Source organism: Protomyctophum parallelum, assembly GCF_964188405.1.
Source record: "Protomyctophum parallelum genome assembly, chromosome: 23".
Classification (NCBI taxonomy): domain Eukaryota; kingdom Metazoa; phylum Chordata; class Actinopteri; order Myctophiformes; family Myctophidae; genus Protomyctophum; species Protomyctophum parallelum.
In genome coordinates, this window is record NC_139715.1 from 29,905,789 (window position 1) to 29,928,950 (window position 23,162).

Below are 23,162 nucleotides of genomic sequence, written 5' to 3' on the forward strand. Positions count from 1 at the left end.
GTCAAAACCAAGCTTTTTCGTCACGCTTTTTTCCAATTAGTACAGAACACTGCTGCCAGAATGCTCACTAACACTAACCGTAGAGCACACATAAAACTAGAAAAAGTGCCCTTCTGGGCACAGGTCTCCACCAGGAGGATAGGAATGTTTAGGAGTAATATAAACATGTTTTTTGTTTGTTTGTTCCAATCTTTGCCAATCAGGATGGAATATGGGAAATGGTGCAGATCCGTGTTGATCGCACGCATGCACAATCCACCTGTTGGTGGCGCTATAACAGGCCAATGTGAAATGGGTGGGATATATTCCTCAGCCTAGTAGGAAAGTGCGTGAAAGATTTCACGTCAAATTGCACGCTGCGTTCATGATTTGAGGCTTTTTGTTCAAAACAGGCCAATCCTGCAAAATTTGAAAGCCAATGTTAGCCAATTAGGATGGAATATGAAATATCAGACACATCCGTCTTGAGCACATGACTATGGAGATACTGTGTAACGATTTGCGGGATTTTTGGACAAAATCCGGAGGAGTAATATCCAAAAATGTGTTTTACAAAAGTGGGCCTCCTGGTGGCGCTCTAAAAGCCAGATGTGAACTAGAGAGACTGTGTAGCAATTTGCGCGATGTTTGGACAAAATCTGTAGGTGTACTGTGCAAAAACTTGTTTTGCACAAAGCGGCCTCCTGGTGGCGCTATAACAGGCCGTTCTGGAAATTTTGGGGCAGAGGTTCATCGTTGGCATCCAGGGAGTGTGTGTGCAAAATTTGGCATCGACCGGGTTAACGGTGGCCGAGATTAGCTTCTAACGGACGGACGGACACACGGACACACGGACGGACGGACGGAGTGCAAAACATACTCTCTCCCCATGCCTTCGGCCTGGTGGAGACAATAACCGGTATTAGCTGGACTGCACTGGTCACCCATCAAGGCCAGAGTACGCTGTTGTTTTTGGCGGCACATTTAGATTTTAGTTTTAGTCATAGTCTCTTGAATAGCTTTCATTTAGTTTTAGTCACATTTTAGTCACCTGGAATGTTATAGTGTCTAGTCTAGTTTTGGTCGACTAAATATCATAAGATTTTAGTCGACTAAATCTACAGTTGATTTAGTCGACTACAATTTATTTTAGTGGGCCTTGATGCCGTTGTAATGACTGATTTTACTGATTTTTTTGAAAATAGCGGATCTACAAACTCACGTTATGAGCTTGTAGATCTGCTATTTTCAGCATGCAACCAAGTGTAAAATGACTTATACTGGATCTCTTGTCCACTAGTCCCTTCCTAAGATTTTAGTTTTCATTTGTTGACAAAATTGTCACTATATTTAGTCTCAGTTTAGTAGCTTAGTTTTCATTTAGTTTCCATTTAGTTTTCGTCAGTGAAAAAAGGTAGTCGACGAACATTTTTTGTCATAGTTTTAGTCGACGAAAACAACACTTTTAAGGCACTTCATGGACTGGCCCCACTTTATATCCTCGACCTTTTAACCCCTAAGGATAATGTGAGACCGGCGACCAAGTTAAAGTCAAAAGGTGATGGGGCCTTTGCAGTGGTTGCTCCTACCTTGTGGAATGCTCTGCCCTCCCAAACGCCAAGTCAGTTGACATTTTTAAAAGCAGTTTAAAAACGTTTGTTTTGACCTGATTGTTTTATATTGTGTCACTGTTCAGCACTTTGTAACCTTGTTTCGAAAGGTGCTTTATAAATAAAATGTACTTACTACTTTCCCCTCCCCTCCCCTCCCCTCCCCTCCTCTCCTCTCCTGTCCTCTCCTCTCCTGTCCTCTCCTCTCCCCTCCCCTCCCCTCCCCTCCCCTCCCCTCCCCTCCCCTCCCCTCCCCTCCCCTCCCCTCCCCTCCCCGCCCCTCCCCTCCCGTCCTCTCCTCTCCTCTCCTCTCCCCTCCCCTCCCCTCCCCTCCCCTCCTCTCCTCTCCTCTCCTCTCCTCTCCTCTCCTCTCCTCTCCTCTCCTCTCCTCTCCTCTCCTCTCCTCTCCTCTCCTCTCCTCTCCCCTCCCCTCCTCTCCTCTCCTCTCCTCTCCTCTCCTCTCCTCTCCTCTCCTCTCCTCTCCTCTCCTCTCCTCTCCTGTCACATTGTGTCATGTCAGTGTTGAATGTTTCTAAGGTCACATGACAACAAAGTCACACAGTAATGATAATATGAACTCCTGTTTGCCTTCAAACTAATAAACTATAATAATATGATATAATAATATAACGTATAGGCTTATTATTATTTTAATATAGATAGATAGATAGATAGATAGATAGATAGATAGATAGATAGATAGATAGATAGATAGATAGATAGATAGATAGATAGATAGATAGATAGATAGATAGATAGATAGATAGATAGATAGATAGATAGATAGATAGATAGATAGATAGATAGATAGATCTTTATCTTCATTGCTTGCGTGAGACAACAAAATTCAGTTTAGAGCTTCACCACTGGCATCAAATAAATAACCATACTGTACAATAACCCAAGTGCAATAGTGCGGTGCAATGTAATGGTGCAAAGCTCAATGTAGTCCAAAGTTCAGAGTATAACAATGTCATATTAATATGACATGTTATACTCACAGCAGCACATATTGAAGACAGTCTGTGACAGAGAGAGAGAGAGAGTCACACAGAGAGAGAGTCACAGAGAGAGAGAGAGAGAGAGAGAGAGAGAGAGAGAGAGAGAGAGAGAGAGAGAGAGAGAGAGAGAGAGAAAGAGAGAGTGTGTCACAGAGAGAGAGAGAGAGAGAGAGAGAAAGAGAGAGAGAGAGAGAGAGAGAGAGAGTAAGAGAGAGAGAAATAGAGAGAGAGAGTTAACATTAGACTGGTGTAGCAGAGGTTAGTTAGCAGCAGGTTAGTGATCCGACCAGATGGCTTCCAGAAGGATGAACACCAAACCTGTCATCGCCTGTTTTCAAACCTTACTGATCGTCTATTCACTGATCTTCTGGGTGAGTTTTAAAGCCATACTTCTAATGAAAACACACATACATCTCTCTGTTTCTGGTGACTGATAGTGTCCTTCTAATGAATGTTAGACTTGTTGATTTGAAAACACCCGTTTTAGGAAGGGGGAGTGTCTGATAAAAATGACCTACAGCCCTATATCAAATATCCAATTGAATGAAGCAACTTAAAAAGTGTTTGGGGTGAAACACAAAAGCCTGATCGACACTCAATTTATTGTGACGCTCAGGCCAGATCTACCGTTGGGCTAGGGAGGGCTGCAGTCCCACCCAGTACTAGTGTCTGTCTGTCTGTACCGTTCGCAAGGGCAAATGTAAAAGATGCAGTCTACCATTCATTGTCAATGGAAGCCAGCGACATGTATTGTTCCATCTGCCCGTGTGAACGCACCATGTCTGTGTCTAAACCCAAATACCCCAATGTTTTTAGTTTTGTTTTTAGTTTTCAAATTGCTCGGCAGAGGGGGCCCTGAGATTTTGTCTAGCCCAGGGGCCCCTACTACTGTAAATCCAGGCACTGGTGATGCTGTGTTTTTGCACATTGTTTTGTATCTCTCCCTTAATTCCTTCTATCTGAGGCCCTGTTAATAGACGACAACCATCTCTAGAGAAAACGGAAAAAATAAAAGGCAACAGCGTTATTGGGGGTTGTAAATGCAACAAAGTGGAACCTCCTTTCAGAGTGGAAATATTATGCTGCGTTCCCACTAGCAGATGCAAACGATATAAAAACGCACAAAGATACACAGCACCTTTGTGGCTTCGTATCCGTGCTGCTCCCATCATGTCGTTGACGTCATCAGGCGTGTCGAAGGTAGCCGAGTTCCACAAGCGTGACTGAGGTGCCAATAATCACGGTAAAGCACAGCCGCAAAACGTGTGACGTCATGGCTCACGTCAGCTCACGCCGCATGCGCCGTTACATCGACGTAAACAAACAGCTGTGATAGGAAGTAGAGTGGAAGTCTATCACGTCACACCGCCACCTAGCCACCTGATTGATTGATTGATTGAATAGATTGAATTGAATTTTATGAATGATCAATAGATCGTTTAAACACTTGAGCATATTGATATGCACACCAAAGTGTTAATACATAGTAGATCTACAAACTCATGTTGTGAGCTTGCATCTACAAACAACATGGATGCCAAGTGGGCTTGATGCCAGGCAAGCTGTTTTCTTTTACATTTTTGAAAACTTTGAAAATGTTTACCTATAATAACATGGACATGGTCTTGTTTCTAAAGAGTAGTTGTATATTTGGACTTGTTTCGAAAGTGTAGAGTTACGAAAGTGTAGAGTTACAGACCTGTAAGGGTCTGTAACTCTGTGTACACTCTCAGAGCAATAAGGGCCTTTCTCGGCCCCACCCTTCTCCCATGTGTTTAGGATCCAAGATGGCCGCAGCACCAGGAGGGGGTGGCCTTACTGGGCTGCATTCAGTCATTCAAGACACCACATGCATTTCCAATGGAAGTCACTCCTGGTGGTGCTGCTCCCCGCACAGAGTACAAAACTGGAGTCACTCCTGGTTGCTGCTCCCCGCACAGAGTACAAAACTGGAGTCACTCCTGGTTGCTGCTCCCCGCACAGAGTACAAAACTGGAGTCACTCCTGGTTGCTGCTCCCCGCACAGAGTACAAAACTGGAGTCACTCCTGGTTGCTGCTCCCCGCACGGAGTACAAAACTGGAGTCACTCCTGGTTGCTGCTCCCCGCACAGAGTACAAAACTGGAGTCACTCCTGGTTGCTGCTTCCCGCACAGAGTACAAAACTGGAGTCACTCCTGGTTGCTGCTTCCCGCACAGAGTACAAAACTGGAGTCACTCCTGGTTGCTGCTCCCCGCACAGAGTACAAAACTGGAGTCACTCCTGGTTGCTGCTTCCCGCACAGAGTACAAAACTGGAGTCACTCCTGGTTGCTGCTGCCCCGCACATAGTACAAAACTGGAGTCACTCCTGGTTGCTGTTGCCCCACACAGAGTACAAAACTGGAGTCACTCCTGGTTGCTGTTGCCCCGCACAGAGTACAAAACTGGAGTCACTCCTGGTTGCTGCTGCCCCACACAGAGTACAAAACTGGAGTCACTACTGGTTGCTGTTGCCCCACACAGAGTACAAAACTGGAGTCACTCCTGGTTGCTGCTCCCCGCACAGAGTACAAAACTGGAGTCACTACTGGTTGCTGTTGCCCCACACAGAGTACAAAACTGGAGTCACTCCTGGTTGCTGCTCCCCGTACAAAACTCTGATGCTGGCCTTCAACGCAACCAAAGGTATGGCACCCCCCAGGGACGTGCAAAGAGTGTTAGAGAGGCAGGGGCTGAAATCCCGGACAAAAATAGTGAAAATAGCAGATCTACAAACCAACAAACGCGTCGAACTTCACTTCCAATATATATATATATTCGTAATTTTGGCCAATCGGCCCTTTTTAAAATATTTGTATACATTTGAAAACTTGAAATGGGACATTCTGCAAAATGTGTCTATTTTTACTTTTGGTACTTGAAGTACATTGTACTTTTACTCAAGTACATTTTGAATTCCGGATTTTTACTATTGATACTGTTACCTAAGTAAGAAATGTGAAATTCCAAGAGATTCCACCACTGGCTATGAGGAACCTCAACATTTGAGAACTACAAATGAGAAATCATGTGTAAAGACCTGGCACCACTGGTTACCAAAGTGGGGTCCGGGGACCCCTAGCGGTCCTTGAGAGAGTTCCAAGGGGTCCACAGCTAAACGAACCAAATGGACCCTTATGGGTCTGTAACTGTACAAATGTGTACACTGTGTACAAATGGAATCAAATGTACCCTAACGGGTCCATTTGGTTCCATTTGTACACTCTCAGAGTTAAATTAACATTGATTTTACAATTTAAATTGGGGTCCCGGACCCAGAGACAGAAATGCCATTAAACGGGGGTCCGGCGTAGACTAATGGATGTCAAACTGGGGGTCCTTGAAATGAAACGGGTTGAGAATCACTGCTATAGCCGTAAAAGTCTTCTCTCATGGTGGGTCCCTGGCACTATGTTTTCAAATGGGGGTTCGCAGGGCTCATTAGTGTCAATTTGGGGGTCCTTGATATGAAAAGGTTTGGGAACCAGTGCTGTAGCTCGATGGTTCCCAAACACTGGGTCGGGACCCATTCGTGGGTCGCAAATTCATGGGTTGATGTTTGAGGGCCTCCTATGTGCAGATTTTGGTGTATGTAACCCAATCTTTGCCCCAACAACACAAACATTAAATGCCACCGACGATGAATGGACAATTTTGAGTGTTTGTGTAAATCACAAGCATTGTGTAACGCAAACATTGATGACGAAGGTAAGGACGCAAATTATGATTGGCCGGAATGAGTCGATGTGTGATTATGTATACGGTGATGAGAGCGCCCCTCACTTCCACACGGGTGTGATTTTTTTCTCTCCAGTATTTCCATGAAGAAATAGAAGAGAAATCAACGAAATTCCATGAATTAGAAAACAAATGTTTAAGTTTAACCCAATTTGGGTGGGTTTTAAGCATCATGTTATACTTTAGCTATTGAAAAACAGCAGATCTACAAGCTCGTAGCGCGGCACTTAATCGTGAAAATGTAGTGCAAATCTTTAAATACCGGTATATATTCTTTCAGAGCAAACGTTTTTAACTAAAATCTTTGCTTCTGGCCTAAATGGGTTAAACCGTTAAGTAGTAGATTTCCCATGATCCACACCACGATGTGCCGGGAGGAATCTGCTTCCTTGATGTGAGCTGTGAGGAATGTGATTGACAGGACAGTGTGACCTATCGACACTGAGATGCTAATGAACGCCGAGACATAATTAGAATGACCCCTCCCCCCCCCCTCTCTCTGTATCTCTCTCTCTCTCTGTATCCATCTCTCTCTCTCTCGGTCACTCCAGCATGGCGGTGTTACGGTGAAATTGGTGACCTGCTGAAATATGTGACCATCTTGTGGACTTCACATAACTTGCATGGAGGTCTTTAAATACGTGGCCTAAATACCACTATAGTTTGACCGCAATGACATCCACCTTCATGCTTTAATAGCCTATAAACGCTCGCTAAAATATATTTGTTTCACATCAACACTAAAGGATGGACCTCATACTGGATTCTACAAATGGAAAATAAACTACATTGAGCAGAGCACATTGTAACAAACGTTTGACCATTTCTAAAGTATAGTTTTGTTGATTACTTAGTTTAGACACAATGAAAAGAAAAGAAGAAAAAAACATTTAGAGGTATAGGCCTATTAAAAATAAAAGTCCATTGTAACTTTAGAAATGTGCAGATATACTCTTTATATACTGTACTGTACTGTAATAAATAAATATGCAGGGGTGATCCTATTGGCTCTCTCTCTCTCTCTCGCTCTAGATCAGTGGTTCCAAAAGTGGGGTCCGGGGACCCCCAGGGGTCCTTGAGGGAGTTAGATTAACATTGGTTTTACAATATAAATTGGGGGTCCCAGAGATAGAAATGCCATTAAATGGGGGTCCGTAGACTAATGCAGGTCAAACTGGGGGTCCTCGACATTAAATTGGTTGAGAATCACTGCTAGAGCCGTAAAAACTTCTCTTATGGGGGTCCCTGGCATCTCTCTTCAAAAGGGGGTCCGCGGGCTAATTAGTGTCATTTTGGGGGTCCTTGACATGAAAAGGTTTGGGAAAAACTGCTCCAGATAACGTTACAGGAATAACCCTATTGGCTGTCTCTCTCTCTCTCTCTCTCTAGATAACAGGACTGATCCTATTGGCTGTGGGCTTATGGGGGAAGTTGATGCTGTCATACATCTCTCTGATCGCAGATAATTCAACCAACGCTCCCTACGTGCTCATAGGCACGGGGACGGCCATCATCGTGTTCGGACTGTTTGGCTGTTTCGCCACGTGTAGAGGAAGTCCATGGATGTTGAAAATGGTACGCGTGCACGCACACACACTTCAATTTAATTACGTGCCAAATCACAACATTGGTAGATAAACTGTGTGTGTGTGTGTGTGTGTGTGTACAGTATGCAGTGTTCCTGGTCGTCATCTTTCTGTGTGAGTTGGTTGCAGGAATCTCAGGTTTCCTCTTCAGACACGAGGTGAGTTCTACCGTATTCACAATGACATTAACTTGTAGTTCCAACTCCTCCCTTCATTACCGAGTTCAGATACGCTACTTCCCTTAACGATGAGTTTTTCTTCATTTTGTGAGGTTTTCTGAGCTCAATTGCACCCAAAAGTAATCTGAACTTTTAACATTCAGTAAATTTTCTGTGATCTGGGGTTTTCTGGCTCAAACAAGTGATTTTCCTGCTGTCTGTGATGTCACAGCCTGCAAATCGCATATGTCAATGGGATTTGACAGCAGACGTCACTGTTTTCACTGTATTTGCCCGTTTTCATTGCAGCCCAAAAGGCTTCCAACCCCCAGAGAAAACTCCAGACCACAGAACATCCACTGAATGTTAAAAGGCAACACATTTCTATAGGACACTTGATAAAGATTGATAAAGTGAGAAAGGGGATCCAGCAGGAAAGCACGCACATCTCAAAGAATTCTACAGGTGCTGAACACAAATATGTACAGATGAGAGGAGATGAAGTTTGCACACCTTCCGTCAGGAAGAGTCCTGGCGAAGACCCGAAGGGGTCCAAACGTTGTAGGCGTTATCTCTTCATAAAATAAAAGTTTGGAATTTGGATTCAAGACCTGGTGTGCGAACTTCATCTCCCTTCGACGTGAGAAAGGGCCTCGCTTAGACCTTCATAATGTAATAATCAATGCCTGTGTGGAAATTGAGAGCCAGTGGTGCAGGCAGTGGATAGCAGCGACAGTGTTTCGGACAGACACTGCAGACATTCCCTTAATTATATGTTAGATGTCTGAACTACAACCAAGGCGGCATGTCTAGTGTCCGTGCGTCTTTGAAAAGGCCAATTTTGACATTGTCAACCAGTAAGTGTGCTACCCAATGGGACAACAACGTGTGTGTGTGTGTGTGTGTGTGTGTGTGTGTGTGTGTGTGTGTGTGTGTGTGTGTGTGTGTGTGTGTGTGTGTGTGTGTGTGTGTGTGTGTGTGTGTGTGTAGATTAAAGGTACATTCCGACAGTCGTACGCAGATGCGGTTCAGAACTACAATTCCCAGGATGACAAGAGTTTGTCAGTTGACCATGTGCAACGCTCTGTGAGTTATGTAAATATATGTAAATATACATTATGCATAATACATGTAGGTTATTTATATACATAATATAAAGGATACATAATGAAATTAGGCCGTACATATTACACCTAGATATTAAATGTAATTCAATCTTTGTGGATGATATTGCAGGCAATAATGCATCTCTATTTTGGGTACTGCGTCATTATATGAAAAGAAAATAGCAGATCTACAAATTTAAACTGTTTTAAATGGATGTCATGAATGATGATTTGACCTATAATCACTGTTGTATTGTGTGTGTGTGTGTGTGTGTGTGTGTGTGTGTGTGTGTGTGTGTGTGTGTGTGTGTGTGTGTGTGTGTGTGTGTGTGTGTGTGTGTGTGAGTAGTTGCATTGCTGCGGAGTGTTGGACTACACCAGTTGGTTCAGCAGTGTGTATTTCACCAAACATGGAGTTCCTGCTTCCTGTTGTGTCAACTTCAACGACTGTGAGGAGCAAGACCTCCGAAATGCTACGCTAATACCTACCAAGGTCCATATGCAGGTAAATGCTACGCTAATACCTACCAAGGTCCATACGCAGGTAAATGCTACGCTAATACCTACCAAGGTCCATACACAGTTAAACGATTTTAAGATGAGCCCATGTTATTCTCCATAGAGAAATTACATCCGTGAACCGGGGGATGAGCGAGTGACGTCAGGACTTCGGCGCTCTATTACAACGGCATCAAGGCCCGCCAAAACACATTTTAGTCGACTAAATCAACTGTAGATTTAGTCGACTAAAACTAGACGAACAATAAGATATTCCGGGTGACTAAAACTAAATGAAAACTATTCAAAAGACTAAAACTCCACCACTGAGCGAGCTAAAGCGAGCGAGTTGCCGTGTCGAACGATGCGAAAACAAAGTCTGGTGTCCTATAGGCCTACCATATAGAACAAATACTGCCGCTTTCCGTTTATACCATATAACAAATACACGAGCTGTAGATCCATTCACATGAGGAATTTATCTGCAAATAAGTTGTGAAAGTCCAGCAATATAATTATGTCTCTCTGTCTGTTTGTCTGTCTGTAAATGGCGACCTCTATGTTTCAGGGTTGTTATCACATCGTCACGTCATTCATTGAGACCAACATGGGAATCATCGCTGGAGTTACATTTGGTATCGCTTTCTCACAGGTAGAAATACTACTGATAAAATACTAGCTACTAAAATATTACTAGTAATAAAATGTAGGCTTACTGCATTCACTACAAGTTTAAGACACATTTACCCGAGTAAAGAATTACATTTATATTTTTGTTCAAGCTAATGTTAGACATTTTACTCCACTACACAATTACTATAGCCTGCTGTACTGAATGTTGTATATAGTGAGGTAACCATCTGTCTGCTTGTCTAGTTGATAGGCATGCTGTTAGCTTGCTGTCTGTCTCGCTTCATCACTGCCAATCAGTATGAAATGGTGTAACAGGTAGGTCACACACACACATACACACACACACACACACACACACACTTTTAAAACTACAACTACCATACAAAACTACAACCATTAGCTAGACGTCTTTAAAACTACAACTACCATCAGCTAGGAGTCCTTTAAACTACAACTACCACCAGCTAGGAGACTTTTAAAACTACAACCACCATTTAACTTCGGCGCTGTCCCTTCACTGCCAACAGGATGCACGAGGCATTTTATTTTGAAAACCCAACGCACCCAAGGAGCCGCCCCACGTCCGAAACGGTTGAGAAATGACAGAGTTACCGTGTGGGGGTCCCTCTACTGTACCCTCTACTGTGCTGTACTGTACCGTCACTGTACTGTACGGGCACAACTGAAATCACCATATATACAGTTAATAATTATGTGCGTGTGTTTGTGTGTGTTAGGTTGCGCACAGGTGGTGAAAAACAACCATGCTGTTTTCGTGCTCATACCTACCTACCTACCCAGCCAGGCAGGCAGGCAGGCAGGCACCCACACACACACATATAATAATTTTGTCCATTCTGAAAAATACATGTAAACAGGGTATCTGCACTGCAGACTTAAATACCTTTATATTTAATATTGTGAGCTTGTAGATCTGTTCAAGCTGTTACTTGGGCTTGTTTATCAAGACGGACCGATTAATTAATCAGGCTGATTGATTAATCGAACTGATGCCAATTAATCCAAAACAACTCAAATCGCCCGATACCGATGTGTTTGCCGATTAATCTCCCATCACCATTTATAAGTATGTGAAACCCCCAAATTCACCCCGATGAACCGGCAGTAAAAATCGTCCAGTATACTACTCCGCCGATCGATTCTTTCATGTTCAGAATGAATCGTTAATATTGTAACCACGACATAGCGCCGAGTTACTACAACTACCATCAGCTAGGACCCTTTTAAAACTACAAGTCCACTAGCACGTTTTTATAATATTAAATACAAACTTTATATTACTTTTGAGTCATCATTGTCCTGTCCTTTTTCTTTCCTTCTTTCTTTCAGAGAAAAAACGATTACAAATCACCGTGGAGACCTTATGCACGTGTGTGTGTGCGTGCACACACACACACACACACACACACACACACACACACAAACACACACACACACACACACACACACACACACACACACGGCCGTAGGGCCTCTAGCTGCCACTACTAGAGCATAAAACAACATTTACAAACTTTTTACAATACTGATTATATTCATATCACTGTGACTGTAATAATGTACTGTATAGACATTTAATATGTCTTATTCAATGATTATTATATTCATATCACCGTTATTAATGTACTGTAGACATTTCATGTATTATTATAAGATTATTATATTTATATTATTTATATCATATATTTATTCATACACTCTCACAAGCACACATACAAAAGAAAGTTTGCACGTTCTCTCCTCACAAAAAAAAAAAACATGCAGTAATCCTGGTCTACCTCGGGCCAGCCGGGGCGCCTGATGGAAGGGAAAGGAACTGGTTGGAATAACCTGGTCCTTCCACACGTATACGTCGAACCGGGGAAACGCCAACCCTGAAGAAGCGGCTTGGACTCCTCATGCACAGAAGGAGGCATGAGGTCAGTCCGTTGCTATCCCCAGGTTGGCAGAGGGAGTGTAGCGCCCAGGATTACATTAGATAATTTACACTATGTGGGGGAAAAAAAGGGTTACAAAATCGTGGGATGAAAATTTAAATAAAAACGAGGCACCGTCGAGTGAGCCGTGAGGCGTCGCCGTGCCGAGTGTTATGATGAACTCGGCACCGTTCCAGTTAATGTCCCGATATGGACAGCATCCTGACCCATATCTAGTCAACATGTACCATTTTAACATCCCCTTCCACTCACCCGTTTGACTCCTTGGGATGTCCGTCCCTAGAAGACACCCGTTTGACTCCTTGGGAAGTCCGTCCCTAGAAGACACCCGTTTGACTCCTTGGGAAGTCCGTCCCTAGAAGACACCCGTTTGACTCCTTGGGAGTGAGAATGCGTTGTCAGAACCAGATTGTATATTTCCACTAGAGATGTCCCGATATTGTATCAGTATCGGAAAAGTATTGGATAGGCCCTTATTTGGTCATATCGGGTATATCGCTATCGGCAAATATGCCAGTCTAACCACCGATCCGACACGTCACACAGGGGTAAGCGGTTGACAATATGGGAGGTAAATACAATGTTGGGGCATGTGGAGTTTGCTTTCGTGTTGCAAGTGCACATTTGAGTGAGGAGTCTGCTATAAACACAACACGAGATATATAGCTAGATAGCTATAAACACTATTCCCAGTCGGTGGATTTCAAAATAAGATCTTCATTATTTTTCTATTATTATAAATATTATTCTCTGGTATAGACGAATCCAGGAAAGGGTCTCATGGTCGCAGCTTACGTATTTTCTGTAGAAATTTGACGTAGCTGCGGGGTTTAAACCCTCACCATGCGCACCTCTTCTACTATAGTGAACGGCAGAGTGACTGATGTTAGTCTGCCTCAAACGTTACTCTTGTACCTGCTTTTTACTACAATTTACAATTTAGGCATTTAGCAGACGCTCTTAATCCAGAGCGACTTACATTAAGCAAGAACAAAAAAAGCATGGGAATAGATCACATAAAAACATTTATCAAGAAACATGCGTAAGCTAAGAAAGTAACAGTGGAATATCTATATAATGAAGCTATACATATAAACTATACATCTATACTACTATGCTATACATATGTACTATGACGTGCTATGACTACATACAATGCAATTATAGTGCTGTCTACATAGCATGCTATAAGTCTGTATCAAATGCTATCTAAGTCTACAGAAATGCTATCTAAGGGGGTGGGGTAAGTGCTATGGGCCATGATGGAGTCTGAAAAGGTGGGTTTTCAGACTACGGCGGAAGATTGGGAGTGATGCTGCAGTTCTGACTGCAATGGGAAGTGCATTCCACAGTTTTTTTTACTAACACTAACATTACAAAGATGCCCAGAACATCGGGATGAACCTGTGTAGTTTATGGCTGCTCCAACAGTAGTGACAACATTAAAAAAAAAAAAAAAACGGAATGTCAAAATATCTACCGCGGTGGCTGAGAACAGAGCCATTGAGTAATGGTTGAGACGAAGCAGTGAAAGGTCCTGAAAGATACATAACGTCAGTCTTACCCACTACCCAATCTTTCTGTTTTATGAACACAAGGCTGCTGTACTTTATACCTCATACATTAAATGCTTAGTATGAGGTATAAAATACAGCAGACTGACGTTATGTATCTTTCAGGACCTGCCACTGCTTCGTCTCAACCATTACTCAATGGCTCTGGTCTCAGCCACGGCGGTGGATATTTTGACATCCGTTTTTATTTTATTTTTTAATGTTACCACTACTGTTGGAGCAGCAAACAACACAGGTTCATCCCGATGTTCTGGGCATCTTTGTAATGTTAGTGTTAGTAAAAAGCAGGTAAAAGAGTAACGTTTGAGGCAGACTAACATCAGTACCTCTGCCGTTCACTGTAGTGGAAGAGATGCGCCTGGTGAGGGTTTAAACCCCGCAGCTACGTCGAGTCCGCCTACAGGAAATACGTAAGAGACCCGTTCCTGGATTCGTCTATATCGTAAGAGACCCGTTCCTGGATTTGGTATCAGCTAACACAGACATTGTGGTATCGGGATCTGAAACGAAAAAAGTGAATCGGGACATCCCTAATCTCCAACATGTTTGAAAACATTTTTCAACGTGGAACTGATTATCTGAAATAATTTCGATCAAGGCTATGTGATAAATGTTTCATTATGAATGTATTGTATTATAATAAATGTTTATCATTATAAATGTAATATATAATACATGTTTATAATTATAAAAGGTATACTGGAATAAATGTTTACCATTATAAATGTATTATAGAATAAATGTTGATTATAAATGTATTATAAAATAAATGTTTATAATTATAAATCAACAGTGACTTTTTTAAGTCACGTTGGTTTCATGTTGTGTCAACACGTCACTTGTTGACATGTCACTTGTCAATAAAAAACAAAACAATGGTCGTGGTGTAAGTAACATTTTGTTCAAATAAGGGTTGAATGAATAAGCTGCTAGCTCTACCGTATATTGCGCCAGTTATAAATTAGTATAGTTTGTCGGTTACTTTTGATCTATTTTTGGTAGGTCTTAAAAAGGTCTTAAATGTCCTCACGGTTAATCTCGCGTAGCCAGACGATTCCTGGAACTACAGCTCCAACGGAAGCCGTCTCTGCTGCCTCAGACGGGAAAGATACTCGACCAATCACGGCGCGGTATGCTCACAGAACTGTAGTGCCACTGGAAACACAACAACAGAAACACAACAACAGAGATTCATGTTATTTGTGCGTGGATAGTTTAAAATAAAATACCCAAGAATGAACTATCCATATTAGCTACAACAATCAACACTGTTTTGCTTTGAGTAGGACTTGATTTTGCCACTTCACATTCAACTGCATTAGACAAGTTTTCTCAAACTGAGAATGTTTAAATAAGACAAAACAAGAAATCATGTCATGAAACTCTTTAATTAACATTAAAGCAATAATTATAATGTTTTTAAAGTTTTTAATTAAAATATATTTTTTTAATGGAGCAACAAAGCTTATAGGAACATCACTGGTGGTGTCAGTTCCATGTGTACACTCTCAGAGTTCCAGACCTGTGAGGTAAGGGTCCATTTGGTTCCAATTCTACACTCAAGAGTTACAGACCTGTAAGGGTCCATTTGGTTCCATTTGGGGTCGGTTTTGCTGGGGACCTCCTGGCACCTCCTCAAGGACCCGAGTGGGCGCGCGGACCGCATGTAGAGAAACAGGGCTTTTCAAACGATTGTTCCCCGTTTAATTTAATTAAAGCTCAACCTCACACTCATTTGCATAGACAAATAATAATAATATTAAACAAATTAGTGCAAAAATAGAATCCTGGATTGCAAAAAGTGCAAAACAACAGTAAACGACAAAATAAAATGAGAGAACAAAATAGAACGTAACAGCGGTCACACGTTTCAACAAGGTAACAATATTCATTGTAACTCACTCTACTCAGTGACAGTGTTATACACCGAAGTTTGTTCTAATGTTTCTGGTTGTTGTTATTGGGTTACTTTATATAAAAATGACCCTAGAATATATATGACCTCAATCTTGACATTTTCGCTATTTGAAAAGATGTGGTGTATTAAATTGAATGATGAATACATTTGTTTAGTAAATAATGTCAAATGCTCTGGTCCTAACACACACAAAATCCTCAAATGATGTGTACTCTCTCTCAGAGAGGTGGCGTACACAATGTTGTTGTTGTGTTAATATAACTGTTAAATAGCTCTTTTAAAAAAGCTAACTTTTTAACAAACAAAACAACTTTAGTTTAACAAAAACATATCAGTCACTTAGCACCTTTAAATGACAGGATACCACTGTTCTGAAGAGAAGAGAACACGATATACTATATAGTATAGTATTAAAGGACTAGTTTAGATTTTTGGACTTGGAAAGCTCTAAGGACAGCTGTAGGAAAATATCTGCCATTAATATAGTGGTTGCAAACATATTCATTGATTGTGCTGCTGGACACAAAAAATGTGTTCCATGTGTCAAAGAAAGTTGAACGAAAGTTGCGCTATATGGTATTAACAGGTCAAGAATACAAATTATGCTTCTGTGGCTGAATTTATTTTTAAGGGTGGCCCCCGGTAACCACACCAAATGACTGGAACTACTTAATATTCACAAAAACCAGAGCAGAACTCCCACCAAGGGACTCAGACAATAAATGAATACTTTTGCAACCACTATATTAATGGCAAGTATTTCCTACAGCTTGAAGTCCAAAAATCTGAACTAACAATAAAAAAGGGTCCTTTAATGTGCAACCTCTCACTCAACAGTAAACAAACCAACATACAGTATAAGTGTATACAGGGTATCTGCACATTTATAAAATGACAATTTAAGACCCTTTCAATAGCTAAAAAAAAGACCATCACAGCATCAAAAGTAATCAATGAACAAACTATAGACAAATGGTCAAACATTGGCCCAAAAGAAAGTGGCAAATGTTGTTAAAATAGCCGATGCTTGTAGATATGCTATTTTCACATCATGTACTGTATCTGTGGAATCAAGTCAAACTTGCTTCGACTCTCAGATGTTTGAGAACCATTAGACTTTTAAGCTTTGGAGTATGATCTAGTGTGCAGACTTTATTTTACTTTATGGAAATGGATTTATTGTTGACGTTACAAAACAATGTATTAACTCTGACAGTGAATGAGTAAATGTTACAAAATCATTCTGTTCGCTACGTCGCAACGTCAACATTAGTGAAGATTTTACCATATTGTTTTTTGGAGGGATATTTTCTTTGTGTGTGACAAGTTAACAGCATATATGCACAGCAGTCATATTGGAAATAAATTGGGTCTATTCCTTGCGTTAAATATTATACTAATGAAGGCTCTGTTCTAGGCATGTAACGATATATCGTATATCGATACGAATCCCGACGATATGAATCGATTTATTGAAATACATAAATAGAATTATGGGGGCTAGTGCATTATGGTGTGTGATGTGAAATGTGAACTTTAGTCATATTCCATCATATTCAAGTGCTTTTGGAGAGAAATTAGTCACTTTCAGTAGTAGAGCACTGTAGAGGGGAGCTGTGTGTGTCTGTGACTGTGCCCAGGTGATGATGGTCGTTGATGCTCATCAAGGAGGGCAATTATGGTTCTGCACTGTCAAAAGTAATGCTACTTCTTTTGCAATGTGGGGGGGAAGATACATTATATAAAATAAAATAAACTGTATTTTTTTCTGGAATATACTTTGTTTAAAATATCGTGAACAATCGCATCGTGAACCTCATTATCAGCACCCTGTCTCTGTTTGACCAGAATGGAACAGAGCCTTCATTAGTATCATTGGTAACACCTGTGAAGGAAGAGGAAGAGAGCCTGATGTCTTTCCAATATGGACGACTAGAACCTCGACCGGTCTCGCTCTAGCACCACAAAAATAAAAAGATCTCGCCTTCCAATCACACACCTGCGCTGTGCAGTCTCTGTATGATGATGTTGCGTAGAGCAAACCAGCATCCTGCAAAAGAGGTGGCTGAAATGTGCCTGAATAATGTGCGTTATATATTATATTATTATTATGCATTATGCTGTACAATAATTATGTGAAGACATTGATGGCGGGATAATATGCTTAAAACCTTGGCAGAGTACTTATGAATAGTCTGTGGAGGCATGTAGAGTGCTGGTAAGCTCGGCCCTAGCAACCAACCACCACGTCAACCCCATTCTGATATTGGTAGTGGGTGTGGTGGAGAAGGTTACAGTGTAGTTGAAAATGTTCGCGTTAGGGCTGAACCATATGGACCATACATAGTACATATTGTGGAAATAAGTAACTGTATTCAAATATTCAAAAGTAGAGAAAAGAGCTGAGCTACGTATGTACATGCTCACGTAGTGAGCTCGTCTGTCGGCTATTTGCGCTGTATTCAGATTTTTTATTTAAATTTTTACATATAAAAAAATAAGGCTTTAAGTGATAAATAAAACCAGAAAAAAGACAATGACTAACGATAATTAGTCGCATTATTATAGTTATATATATATATGATGATATATTACAATATGGACATACGGTCCAGCCCTCTGGCTAAAAAAAAGAATAAAAATAAATCACGTTTTAGTTTTATCTTCTGGATCCACAGTCCCTGCGTGTTTCGGACTCCACAACGCTGTGCCGCTCGCGTGCAACACACGGCTAAGTTAATCAGTTCCCACAGCCTCGTACTCCGATCTCCTGCTTGTAGCGGCTGGTCAGGCTGTCGGCCTTACGGGTCAGTTTGTTCAGCACGGCGTGCAGTCCACTCAGATGGAAGTGGAACTGTTTCTGCAGGTCCTCTTCGTCCTCCTCGCCGCCTTCCTCTTCATCCCATTCGCCGACATCCGCCACCGAAGGCACCGTTTTGGAAATGTCCTGGCAGCAGTCCCGGACGAGCCCCCACTCCATGTCGTTACGGATGGACTTCAGCAGAATGTACGAGCTGTACATGTCGCCGTCTGGGAAATAGGCCCCTCCTCCGCCTCCAACGTCGCCGTTGCTGGCGGCGCCCGCCGTGCAGGGCTGTGGTCACAATTACGAAATGTAGGATGGCGATTAATTGCGTTTAGAGTTGAACATTGGAACATAAATTGTGTTGTTTAGTGTTGGACATGGGAAAATGTATTGTGTGTAGCATTGGACATTACGAATAAATACATTATTCATGGTTTTAGGCTTTGTAATCAAAAGTTGCACATATGACAGAACTGAAATATACAGATAGATATTACTGACGTAATTTTATATTATTTTATACAATTTATTTTTTAAATAGCGGAAATAGCCGATCTACAAGCTTATGACATGCACATGGATTAAAGCAGAATAACATGAAAATGTAAAATGAATCGGTCCGATTAATCGGTCTGTCTTTACAGATAAACAAGCCCAAAGTAACAGCTTGAACAGATCTACAAGCTCACAATATTAAATATAAAAAGGTATTAAAGTTAAATCTGACTTGCCTAAGCCTCCAGTGCAGATACCCTGTTACATGTATTTTTCAGAATGGACAAAATTATTATATCTTTTTTAAATACAGAATGAGATCATATCGACATCGGTATTATCGGTTATCGGCCATAACAGCAATTAATTATATCGGATATCGGCCAAAATGTCTCATCGGCACATCCCTAATCAACAAGTCCTAATGTACAGTATGAAAGGATCCCCCCGACACTAGCGTTGTTTCCTAAACAACAATTTAACAATTAACGCAATATGTATTTATTTTTTTACATTATATTGATCCTGTGGAAATCACAGATTTAGGCTTTACCCTTTGCTTTTATATGAAATATCCCAGACACTATTAAGATTTAATGGAAGATATTTCTTAACATAACATTGCTAGAAAACCCCTAATAAGCTCTGAATGTGTCCCACAGCTGACTCCTATGGAATCTAAATGACTGAAATCAGTCGTGGCGACTGAGAACTTTAATCCATGCACGTGTTGTAAGCTTGTAGATCTGCTATTTCTTTTTTTACATTACAAAATGTATGTATTCAAAATGTTATACATACATTTATGACAATTAGTGGACCAGATATAAAAGTAACAAAGTGTTAAGGAGAACTACTATCTAACGCTATGGACCAGAGCTAAAAGTAACATAGTGTTAAGGAGAACTACTATCTAACGCTATGGACCAGAGCTAAAAGTAACAAAGTGTTAAGGAGAACTCCTATCTAACGCTATGGACCAGAGCTAAAAGTAACAAAGTGTTAAGGAGAACTACTATCTAACGCTATGGACCAGAGCTAGACACTAGGGCCTTACCGGCGTGGAGGTGGTGGTGCGGAGCGGCTTGGCCTCTCCGTTGTCTCCGTGTTCCAGAGGAACGCCACGCAGCACGCTGGGCACCATGACGGTCTGGTCCATGTTGGTGACCGCTCTCATGAAGCGGTTCATGGCGTTGAACAGCGACCGCTTCTGGTTGTGTGAGTCACCGGCCTGCATCATCATAATCACTCCTCCAAACGCCTTTTATTTTTTGGTTTTTATATTTACGGATCAATTATGCCTTTCAACTTGAACTTGGCACAAGTTTCTGCTACCGCATTTAAATATGAAATGAGGACTGAAATGTCATTGGTCCAGAGCAGCAGCCAGCAGCGCGGGGGTCAGTTATGAATGAATGAGCGGGGATAAACTTAGCTCCCGCTAATGCTCTTTGGAGGATTATGATTGGCCCGCTAAAAGGCTTTGAGCGTGTCACACACTCACACACGCACGCTGGGCTGACAATGACAGTTATTCAGTGCGTTGTGCGTTGTTGCAGCTCCTATTGTTGTGGTTCGGGGACAGAGTTGACGCGAGGTTGACGTGTTAAGTGTTGGCTTAGTTAAAATAAAGTCTAGAACACAGAGGGACGCTGGTTTAAATACAAATCTAGAACACAGCGTCAAGAGGGATGTTGGTTAAAAATAAAAACCTGTTTTAAAAGGGCGTTGCTCTTCTCCTCATCCTCAGAAAACCAACACCTGAAAATATAAAACAGGCCTTGTCAGCTTAAAACAGCGCCAGCCGAGGAATCAAACTCACAACCTCGCCTTCATACTAAAGCTAGTGTTTATGCTTCATTGTAAACCATCTTCTATCAACTGACAGCCTGGGTCTCTGTCAGCTGGTTTACTACCACAGCTAATGCAGTCTGACAGTGAGTTACACCGATATGTGTGACCTGTAGAATACTGTGACCCCAGCGGTCGGGACCATTTAATGTTGTTTGAGCCTAGATGATGATGATTATTATTTAATATATAAGTTGTATCCTGATGGCCTTATTACATTAAACGATGGCACTTAAAAAAATGAAATGCAGAAGTTAAATGTGAAGGAAATGGGCTACAATGTATCAGAGCGAAACGGGGTCACGCACTTCGATAGGTCACCAATGTCCGTGTGACAAGGAACAGGACAGGGGAAAAGAGGAAGCCGGCAGAAAGAGAAAGCTGCTACTTAAAACTATGAATATGCATTAAAACAAACACGAGTAATAAAACATTATATAACATGTAACACAAATTAAACATCATTAACTAACTAAATAAGGAAGATTAAAGTTGTATTTTTAACGGAAATACTTTCTCACCGTTCGTGTGAAGCTTCCACACAGCGCTGCACGGACCACAGGAGGATTACAAACTCATCCCATAGCCCGGAGGGACGACGCGCGCCGTGATTGGCCCGCGGGGCGTCGTTTCTATGGCGTGAACAGACGATGGTCGACTCCGATTGGCCGAAAGAGGCCCGTCCTTCCAGGACATGGGATGATGTGAGGGTTTCTGGGCGTGATGAACGGGACAAGCCCATCTGACCGAACCTCCGCTCTGAGCTAATCACGAGCCGAGCTTGGCCGTGACGTAGGACAGCGGAGGTTCCCAAAATGGAAACTGTCGTTATGATAAACTGTATTATTTTATTTCAGACACAAATAATAAAATAAAAAAACAATACAAAACAGACAATAACACAAAAATAGCACGAGCACCAGACTATTTTAGCTCCATAAAGGCAAGCCTAAATTAATTATAAACATACAAATATTGCCTCCACTATTCTATTCCATTGTTTGTACATTCTTCAGACAATGTTTACAAATTACACATTTTTTAATGTTTAATGTTTAATTGGGGGGGGGGGGGGGGATATGGAGGTGCCCACAATGTTTAGGTGGCCAGTCTACCTGGCTGCATCTGGTCCTTTATATCGAGCAACTATGGAACTATACTTCCACAACATTGCTTTTAATTGATCTTTTAGTTGTTTTTATTTTAGTTTTTGTTATTCATGTCCTCACTGTATTGCATTACTGTCATTGCCTTGCTTTTCTTTTATTCTCCATTGTTCTGTAAAGCACTTTGAGCTGCATTTCATGTCATGAAAGGTGCTATACAAATAAAGTTTTATTATTATTATTATTATACTTACCCATGGCATGTTACTTTGACTCTACCACCACCTCATGGTATCAAAGTGTAACACAGTAACAGCTACATGCCATACCTTTCACATTTGTTGCATTCATATTATTTGATAATCGTTCGGTTTACTTTTATAATAAATGCATGCTGATGAATGAAAACCAGGATGGCGTTTTTATACCATTAATGAATAATTTACCTGTTAGTCATATAGCAGAGAGGCAAGAACTGGATCATCATTCAAACATCCAGTTTGATTCAGAAAAGGGTCTTGCCATTGTACTTAATACGATTCCCCCCCCCCCGGCAAGATCGGCAATTTTTCTATTACTCGTATAGTATGATAAAGACTTAGGTGGATAATCACAATCGTTCACATGAACATCATCAATCATCATTATGAACATGTGTCATACTTATTTATATCGGCCTCATGACGTCTTATGTTTTCTCTAAGTGCCCTAAACAAAAATGTAAGTCCATAGACTTGGCTGGCAAACGATTTACTATATGTCATAAGACTCATAACTCATAAGTGCTCTATACAAACATTAAAAAGTCCACAGACTAACATTCCTAGGGGCTAACATTCCTCAAAAATATGGACCAGACCACAGACCACTAATGCAACACTCAGCAACAGATCACCACAGTACAACAGGATGCTGTTTGGATTGAGCATAATGGTACATTACTGTTTTAATATTCACAAATGTAATTAAGAAACATTACATCAAACACATGACAACCTGTCAATCATCGTCACAGACCAGCGTGACCAATCAATCAGCATGAGTCAAACAAACATAGATCTATTTCACAATACCGCGCAAGCACACACACACACACACACACACACACACACACACACACACACA

At 41.4% G+C, this 23,162-nt stretch overlaps 2 protein-coding genes across 3 annotated transcripts; one reads left to right on the forward strand and one right to left on the reverse strand.

Moving 5' to 3' along the window:
* Nucleotides 1–2,880: 2,880 nt before the first annotated feature.
* On the forward strand, nucleotides 2,881–10,641 carry LOC310854186 (tetraspanin-7-like; the record flags this gene model as incomplete). Its single annotated transcript, XM_083758725.1, has 7 exons — nucleotides 2,881–2,961; nucleotides 7,738–7,923; nucleotides 8,018–8,092; nucleotides 9,083–9,178; nucleotides 9,548–9,703; nucleotides 10,265–10,348; nucleotides 10,573–10,641. 7 exons carry the CDS (start codon nucleotides 2,881–2,883, stop codon nucleotides 10,639–10,641), a joined length of 747 nt encoding a protein of 248 aa, XP_083614851.1.
* A 6,928-nt stretch (nucleotides 10,642–17,569) lies between these two features.
* LOC310854178 (mid1-interacting protein 1-B-like) lies at nucleotides 17,570–21,486 on the reverse strand. 2 transcript variants are annotated; one of them, XM_083758711.1, is made up of 3 exons: nucleotides 21,453–21,486; nucleotides 20,138–20,841; nucleotides 17,570–18,873 (listed from the first exon to the last, which is right to left on the reverse strand). In XM_083758711.1, exons 2-3 carry the CDS (start codon nucleotides 20,321–20,323, stop codon nucleotides 18,520–18,522), a joined length of 540 nt encoding a protein of 179 aa, XP_083614837.1. In that variant the 5' UTR covers nucleotides 20,324–20,841; nucleotides 21,453–21,486; the 3' UTR covers nucleotides 17,570–18,519. The 2 variants fall into 2 exon arrangements, with proteins under 2 accessions (XP_083614837.1, XP_083614838.1); XM_083758712.1 differs by lacking the exon at nucleotides 21,453–21,486 and having other exon boundaries at nucleotides 20,138–20,697; nucleotides 20,732–20,756.
* Nucleotides 21,487–23,162: the final 1,676 nt, after the last annotated feature.

What these genes read in the sequence shown, in the direction of transcription:
- LOC310854178 (XM_083758711.1), bottom strand. Translation starts at nt 20,323, where the DNA reads ATGATGATGCAGGCCGGTGACTCACACAACCAGAAGCGGTCGCTGTTC. An exon ending in GCACCACCACCTCCACGCCG is followed by an intron (nt 18,874 to 20,137) that starts GTAAGGCCCTAG and finishes TTGTGACCACAG; the next exon opens with CCCTGCACGGCGGGCGCCGC.